This window comes from Perna viridis, chromosome 10 (genome assembly GCF_037379345.1).
Source record: "Perna viridis isolate PV_CMFRI_1.1 ecotype Kerala chromosome 10, ASM3737934v1, whole genome shotgun sequence".
In the NCBI taxonomy this organism is placed as follows: Eukaryota; Metazoa; Mollusca; class Bivalvia; order Mytilida; family Mytilidae; genus Perna; species Perna viridis.
In genome coordinates, this window is record NC_142454.1 from 11,363,402 (window position 1) to 11,371,865 (window position 8,464).

At 33.5% G+C, this 8,464-nt stretch overlaps 1 protein-coding gene across 1 annotated transcript; it reads left to right on the forward strand.

The window, feature by feature from the left end:
• On the forward strand, positions 1 to 5,985 carry LOC148604517 (uncharacterized). The gene is made up of 6 exons (XM_088550994.1): positions 1 to 621; positions 2,000 to 2,070; positions 2,782 to 2,896; positions 3,724 to 3,770; positions 4,145 to 4,168; positions 4,538 to 5,985. The coding sequence occupies exons 1-6, from the start codon at positions 530 to 532 to the stop codon at positions 4,798 to 4,800; spliced, it is 612 nt and encodes a 203-aa protein (XP_088407120.1). The 5' UTR covers positions 1 to 529; the 3' UTR covers positions 4,801 to 5,985.
• The last annotated feature ends 2,479 nt before the right edge of the window (positions 5,986 to 8,464 follow it).

Sequence of the window (8,464 nt, forward strand, 5' to 3'; positions counted from 1 at the left end):
TGTGTGTCTTTTTTATTGCAAGTCGTTATCTTTGGATCATTGTTATAACCGTTCGAATCATGGTTCCCTGAATTTCCCTTTCATCGGATATCAGTGTAATGCTAATTGTATCTTGATCTGAATTTCTAATTTCATATCATCAAAATCAAATAAATGTTGTCTTTCGTTCGAAGGTCAAATAATATTACATGTAATATGGCATATCTAGCAAACCTTTCCAAAAGATTCTAAACGCCGTTTTTACATCAGTGAAACTTCTCATTTGCTCTCTGTGTTTTTTTTTAATGTTAATTCTGTCATTATATTTAATGTGTTTTCTTTTTCAAGATAACTTTATTTCGTTTGTTTCTATTACTTTATTTTTTTTTCATTTTTATACATGTTGCATTATTATAAAGAATCTGCTGCTCTTCTCGTATCTCAATACGGAAAAAAGGAAATAATTCCAACTCTATTTCCTAACCGATTTCCTGAGTTATACAGTATAAAATGGTAAAATGATTAAAATGTTTCCTCAAATAGAATTAAAATGGCCAGTCTCTATATTATCAACAGCTGTGTATACTTAATTGTTTATAGTACGGTGATTTTAGGAATGAAAAAGTGTTCCATTTATAAAAGGTAAAGCCTATAATAATAATAAATAATAAATATACTCAGAACATAAACAACTGTAATTGTGTAATGATTAAAATTATAATGAAGTATTTAGGAATTATTTCATAAGGTAGTATGCTGTCATTGTCGTATAGAATTTATGCACGTTATTCTGTTATTTACTTTTGTTACTTTGTATGTATGATTGCAGTCACTTAATGTTCTTTGTTGTGTATGTCTGTTTTCCATGTCTGGTCTTTGTAACTGGATTACAATCTTGATCGCCACTATAACATAGGTTCCCTTGATTACTCTACTGTACACAAATCAGTGTCAAAATTTTTCAAAACTTTTAACAAGTAAGTGTGTTTTAACCATTCTCCAAAGAAGAGATAGTAGAAAACCATAAATATGTGCTATCCTCTTTTGGTCTCTTTACCAAAGACGATGATTGTGATCTACCGTCTATGTACTTGATTTCGTAACTCCATACAAGAACGCTAAAAAGCTGGATCTGCAAATGTACCACCAAACCTCTTTCTTTCAAATCTCTTAGCTCCAATGCTCACAGCTGTCAAAGAGGGTCACCGGTCGTACCACGTGAAAAATTCGAAAGATCTTCTTGAAATCCTCAATTCAAGATTATTATCAGAACACAAAAACATAAAAAACCTATGCTATTCCAAATCTACTTTCAAATACAGAAGATGTTATCTAAATGCTGGAATTTATCTTGATCGACAAAATATTTTTCCAGTGTGGCGGGCGCTTTTTTCAACAAACGTTCCGCATTCCGAAGGAAACAAATTGTGCTCCTATACTTGCTGACCTATTCCTTTACTCATTTGAGTCTGACTTTATAGCTGATATAATTCAAAGAAAGGAACATCGTTTGGCCAGATTCTATGATCTATGTTTCTGCTATATAGATGACGTATTATCGTTAAACAATCCTAGTTTCTGGGATTTGTACTGCGCATCTACCCAACAGAACATGAGATAAAGCATATTACAGACACTGTGATGTCTGATATCTTGACCACCAATTAGAGATCGATTTTAAATGAAAACTATTGATCAAACTATACGATAAAAGCGATGATTTTTTATTCCGTATTGTCAACTGTCTTTTCATCTGTTGCAACATCACTTCAACACCTGCGTACGGAGTTTGCATACGTTATGTAGGAGCTTGCCGTTATTACGCAGACTTGTTGTACCGCGCTAGATTTATTACAATTAGGCTTTTGAAACAGATTTATATTGGTACAAGGTTGAATAATCACTACAGAAAATTTACGGTCGTCTTCATAAGCGCGTGGATCGTTCCTTGATTACTTTATAACAAAAATAAAGGTTGCGAAGACATGGGTAGAATTGTTTTCATTTTTTTTTATTACAGAGTGAACAATAGACGTGTTATTGTCTATTTTTGCTGTCATCCCCTAATTGAAATAGCAAATTCAACTTGTGGTGAGTGCTGTTATAATAGTAAGAATATTTGTCTTTAAAATATTAATTGAACTAATGAAATCTGATACACCAATGACATTTGTTGTAAGAATTGGATTTTGGCCCTAACAATGCAGACAGAAATTTGGCTTTAAAATCAAGACTGTTGGTCCCTCCAGGATATATATTTGTTTAGATAAAAGTAAGAATCTTTAAAAATATATGAAAATGCACTCGGACGAAAAATTACTTTTGTATTGGTACTAAAAATGCTAGGCACATCTTTCCAGTACAAAAACGAGATATCACCATCTTTGTCTCTCGTGAAAACACCAAAGGAGACCGTAACCGAGTGTAATCATTTATGATTTCGTCTTTCTATAGCGCTTTTACTGCACGTCTGGTCTTTTTATCTCGTTCTCATTGCTAGTTCCGTTATGGAACTAATAGTGTAGTGTTTGTAACTGATAAATGTACAGATATAGGCTATTTGTCTTCTATCACCAAGGACACTAGCATATTTTTTTTATGTAGGTAGAATGTGTCATAGTCTTTGAAAATTGATATTGCTTTTGTACTTATACGAATTTTGAGGTTTTGCAACACGTGTTAATTATGAATGAACATTAAAGATACATTATAATAGAAGTGTACATGTATGGAGACCGAGAAATTAGAAGTCTGCACTAAATCTTGAACTTCATACTTCAACATATATGTTTAATGATTTAGGATGCAAACCTGGATTTGTATTCAGTGAAAGAGAAGGTAAGGCATGTGTTAAGTGCACAGCTGGCGCTTATGGAGTTGATTGTACAGGGACATGTGAATGTGGACCGACCCAGCGGTAACTATAACATCTGATATATTTTCTTTATATAAATAGATTTAAAACTAAAACAATGACATCAGTTGACACTCCCGTTGCCTGTTTCGGAAAATTTGTCATTTTCATGTGTAAAAGCGTAATCAAGGGAACCAAGGTTATAGCGGTAATCAAAAGAATGAATGTAATCAGGGACAAAGAACAGACATGGAAAACAAACACACATAATAAAGAACACAAAGCAACTAAAATCATACATACAAAGTAACAAAAGCAAATGAGCAACTCGGACTTCACTAAAAATTGGGAGCATAATAAACGGTAAATAATTCCCTAGCATCCCCTTTTTCTAAGGAATCGCGTCTTCTTTTCGAAGTGGTTTGATCCGCCCATGGACATATAGCTTATAGTTAATTTTGTGACGATTTTAAATCATTATTCCAGTCCTACGCTGCCTTCGTACTGTGATTGTCATGATATATTGACGATTTTAACTCATTTACGAATAGAAAAATTGTTTTGAATGATATTTTTTTCATTAAGATTGTATTTACAAATCTAAGATCACTTTTTTTTCTCGTCTTTGTGTTCGTCTATTTCCATCATTTATATATGTGGGTCTTTTGTAATACAATGTATATGAAGCTTGTACAAGACGCAAAATTTATTCGAATTGTGTTGTGTGTTAATAATGCAAAATGCAAAATCGACGTACTGTAGTTAGTCATTTTACGGATTTCCATATACAATGCTCTAAATGGTCGTTGATCCCCTTACGGATGGGTTATCTTTTTTCATATATCACGGACGTGTTTCTTACTCAAATGTGTTATGATTTTTTTCTGTAGATGTGATCCTGTTGATGGTTGCATTTCTACGCCTAAAAATAACACAGGTAGATTGTAAATGTAAATTAATTTTGTATCGATTAGTTCTTCCTATCTTCGGACCTCCCGTCTCCCTTTTCAGAATATAAATTTCAATTTCCAAATTATTGGTCTTTAAAAATGGGCGTATAATGTGCAATAATAGCACAGCTGTTGGTTTCCTACAACGGTCTTTTTCGTACGAATTCAGAAAATTGGTATTTACTGGTGAACACCTGAAATAAAAACTTTTTCATAAATCCTGTTATAAGTTAGTGATCCTTTTAAGACAAAATAAAATAAAATGAAATAAAATAAAATAAAAAAATGACATTTCCCTTGGAAATTCAAAAAGAATGCATTCACTACATTACTACATACAGTTTGTCTTTTCTTTCAACAGCGGAAAGTGGATTTGGATCTACAGGTAGGACGGATTAATTAGTGCTAGTGTATCACAGTCGTACGCAAAATGTTTATAACTGAAAAACACAAAGTGTCGCCAGATAACAAGTCATCAAACACCTATTACAAGAAAACAAAAGCAAAATACATGAAATTACATGTTATAGTACATGTAGCTGAATGTCAAACTATTCCTATATTTTCTAAGTCCATTTATACAGACCTCTTTATTTTCTTGCATTTGTAATAGTAGCTTTTCATATAATTATATTTTGTGACATTCAGAAAAAAAAAAACAGAAATGTTTCACAAAGGACAACTGTCTCTGTCCGATTTGTAGCGGGAAGACAAAATGTTTGTCGAAACTAATGTATTTGAAAATTCGTTTTAGGCACCCCTGCCGTTGTCATATTTATGTCATGCATTGCTGCTATTGGATTAACTATAGCCTTCGGTATCGCAGCCTTCAGGAATAGAGAATGGTTGATCGGGAAAATCAGGGCATGGAGTGGAACGTTTCCGACGTTTCCCAGCCTAGATATACCGACCAAAGTGGAGAAGGTCAATGTCAGAAAAAGTGAGAATTGTTATGACGACATCAATGAGAAAGAAATGATCCGTGATTTTGGGCGTTCGAAAAAGGAAAATATCTGACATTTTCTGTCATTCATTCAATTGAATTCATAATGAACATATGCTTGTATGAACTGATTGCCAATAAGCGTGTAATTACTGTACACATTTGTGTGATGGATATTAATATTGAGGCCATTGTTTTTCTATGAACATTATTCATACAAATGCATTTAATATTTTGAACTATATTTTTATATAAAGTGATTCAAAATGTTACTTAGTGTTTCTCTTCATGTTTCTTTGAACCCATTCGTTAAAATGTTGGGCTGTATACATTTTGTATAGTGGAATTAAAAAAATAGAATTGATTTCGGTCTTACATTTAGGAAGGGAAGTACACTATATTAGGTCTCGTGAGATATGATACATGATTTATTAAACTATACTGAATGCAGATCTTCTAATTTCCTGTTGAAATATTTCTATAAAAAAAACTTATTTTATAATACATAAGTTTGATTAAGCTATGTACAACTCATTTTGAGGTATGGTTTTCGACATATCCAAAAGATATACACCTAAACTCCAGGGCTATTCTTTGCGGCTGTATAAACGCCTCTTTAGTAGGGGAAACTTATTACAAAAACATGGATGTAGAACCCAGATATGTTGGGTGATCTCATTTTGTGCCGAAAAGAGACTCTTTTAAAGCGCTACGCATGTACTATTTTTTTAAATGTCAAAATTCAATTTTCTGTTTTACTGACCACTCTATACATTTTTTCTTAATTTATATATATATTTATTTTTAAGTACTGGGAAGTGGGTTAAAACGACAAACAGTATAAGTATGTATAGTAAGTAATTAACGGAAGAAGATAAAAATATTACCAAGTCCTTAAATATGATTGAAAGAGAACACAGCTTCATACATGTACATATTGAATAAGAACATAGGTCTAAAGTCTGTAAGATAAAAGCATCCCATTATAAAAGGGACTATTAAATATCGTGTGTAGCCATGATATGAGCATTGTCTGGCTTTGTTTGTTTTGATTTTATAGATAAGGTGTCGTGCAACAAAAAAACATTGTTAAACTTCCGAGCTGATATCCACAACATTACTGTAAAGAGTGCCGTATGCAAAGGATTATTTCCTATTTTCTTTTTAAACATCCGATCATATGATTGTTACTTCACCTATTTTAGAATTCTAAAGTGGTTATTGTCTGGAATAATTATTAAAAACATATGACAATTCGACATCACATTATCTCTAACAGTCTACTAATGAAACTATTTGTTTATGTAAACATCTTTCCATATAAGGCAATGTAAACAAAAACTCTAGTTCATAGAATAAAATTAGAACTTTAAACAGGCCCAGCATGCATGATGAAAACAAAGAATGCATCTGACTGAAGACAAGTAAAATCGAGTTTCGGGAAAATGTCAGAACTAAATAAAACGAAGAAAGGTGGAATACCGAATTGTATCACAAAATAAAACTCGGTCAAAAATCACAAACAGGTTACAAAGCTTGATCTTGACTACGGAAGAGTAATCAAGGGAACCAAGGTTATAGCGGTAATCAAAATAATGTAATCCAGGGACAAAGACCAGACATGGACAACAGGCATACACAACAAAGAACATAAAGTAACTAAAAGCATACATACAAAGAAACGAAAGGAAATGAGCAACTCCGACTCACCCGCCGAGTTGCTCATAAAATGTCAAGTCCGAGGTAGACAAACGAGGAAAGGAAAACTATGGCCCGTTGAATAAATCAGTTTTCATGGTGCTGATGGATACACCATAACGATCCACGAGTTCATGATGACGACCATAGAACTTCTGTAGTAATGACTTCAATCTTGTAGCAACATAACACTGTTCCAGAAGCCTATTTGTTAGAGTTCTAGTAGATACAAAAAGTCTGCGTAGTTTCGGCAACCTCTGGCACAACGTATGAGTTGTGATATGAACACTCCATACGCCGTCGGTGCTGAAGTGATGTTGCCACAGATGAAAGGAAAGGTGACAATTCTGAATGAAAAGAATTACGAATAATTAGCCTATGGTTTATGTATCCGAAATCGGACCCATTAAGGCATACCTCCTGAAGCATCGTATAGGTGTTTTTATTGGTCTACAAACTGATTTTGTTAGCATGGTTGTCCACAATTCTCCTTTTTGTCCTCTGTGTAATATACATGTACATGTACCCGAAGTACTTAAAGTCACAGCGTCGAATATATTATGAGCATCTACACGTAATGATTTTCGACTTGAATCAGGTTGATAGTTCCAACAGAGAGATTTTAAAGAACTCAATTAAACTTTTTTGAAAATCATTTTAGCGATAAAGCATGAAAACCTGTCCTAATGAGTACAAAGTACATTTGCACTTAGTATATCAAACATATTGACTTAGAACTAACTATGACTTTTAATTGGAATGCCAGTACGTTATGCGCACGAACATACAAAATGAAAGTAATATAAAATTTGCAAATTGTGTATTCTGGAAACCGACATAAAGGAAACCCCAAACATTGACACTGTGTGTGAGATTCCTCCAAAATGATGGTTTTAATTTTCCAATTGTAAACTTCTCCTTAGTTTCATAATGAAAATGTATAATCTCAAGACTGTGATGTTTACACACACATAAATGGTTATATGGTAGTCATGACAATTTGATTGACCGTTATGAGTTTGGATTTAAATGACTCTGAAATGTCCTTTTGTTTTATTTTGTGTGGTATTTAACAACAGTGGGCAATGTATACCTACCACCTATGATTACATTTACTTTAATTAAAGTCTATTTTTAGTTTTAGGTCATACCTTCAACTATACAGGAGTAGAACTATCAATCTGTAAATTTCGGTTGATATTTCAAAGTTTTTTGTTTTCTTAAGAATATTTCAATATACAAAATGTGTTCAATTTTTCAATGTTTAACAAACAGACAATAACAACACATGGCCATTTTTAAATGATCAATATCAGGACAACAGTGTTACCATGACAACTCCCTGGCACTCTGGTGCTTGCTAGAATACAAATGACATTTAATACTAACACATGCAAATATAAAATGAGATCATATTTAATGTGGATTTCAAAATTATAGGTATCAACCCAGCAAGTTTGTTTCTAAGTCTCAAACTTTTGTTCAGAGAAGTGCATATCTTGAAAAAAAGTCTTCAGTTGAGTTGAACTGAAGTGAACTTTAGTGCAAAATACTTTGTATGTGTTTGTTTGTTGGGGTTTAACACCCGGGCAGCAATATTTCAGCTATTTTCAGGTGATGAACGCGAGGAACGTGGCATCTTTCCCAACACGGTGCATCACTATGGTTAACGGTCAGGTTTTCCGTATTATAGCCTGACAACCCCAGCGTGTAAAACACCAGAGGTACCTCATTCCACCACCTGGGGCACACAACTCAGTTGTTCTGTGGGCAGAGCTCCCTAGCCCCGGCTAAGGTTCTGAGAACTATTTAGTCGCCTTTTACGACAAGCTTAGCGCAGCTGCAGGCCTATTCTTTTGACAACCGGACCTGCACGGGTCGTAAAATACTGGTAAACTGTTGTAAAGTACAAGTCTTTGTAAGAGTCATGCACAGATAGAAGTAAGCAATTCTTTTAAAAATGATCGCATTTTTTTACTTTTGATACACATAGCTTTGTGGTATAAAACCTCCTAGTTTAACACAGTTGGTGTCAAAATA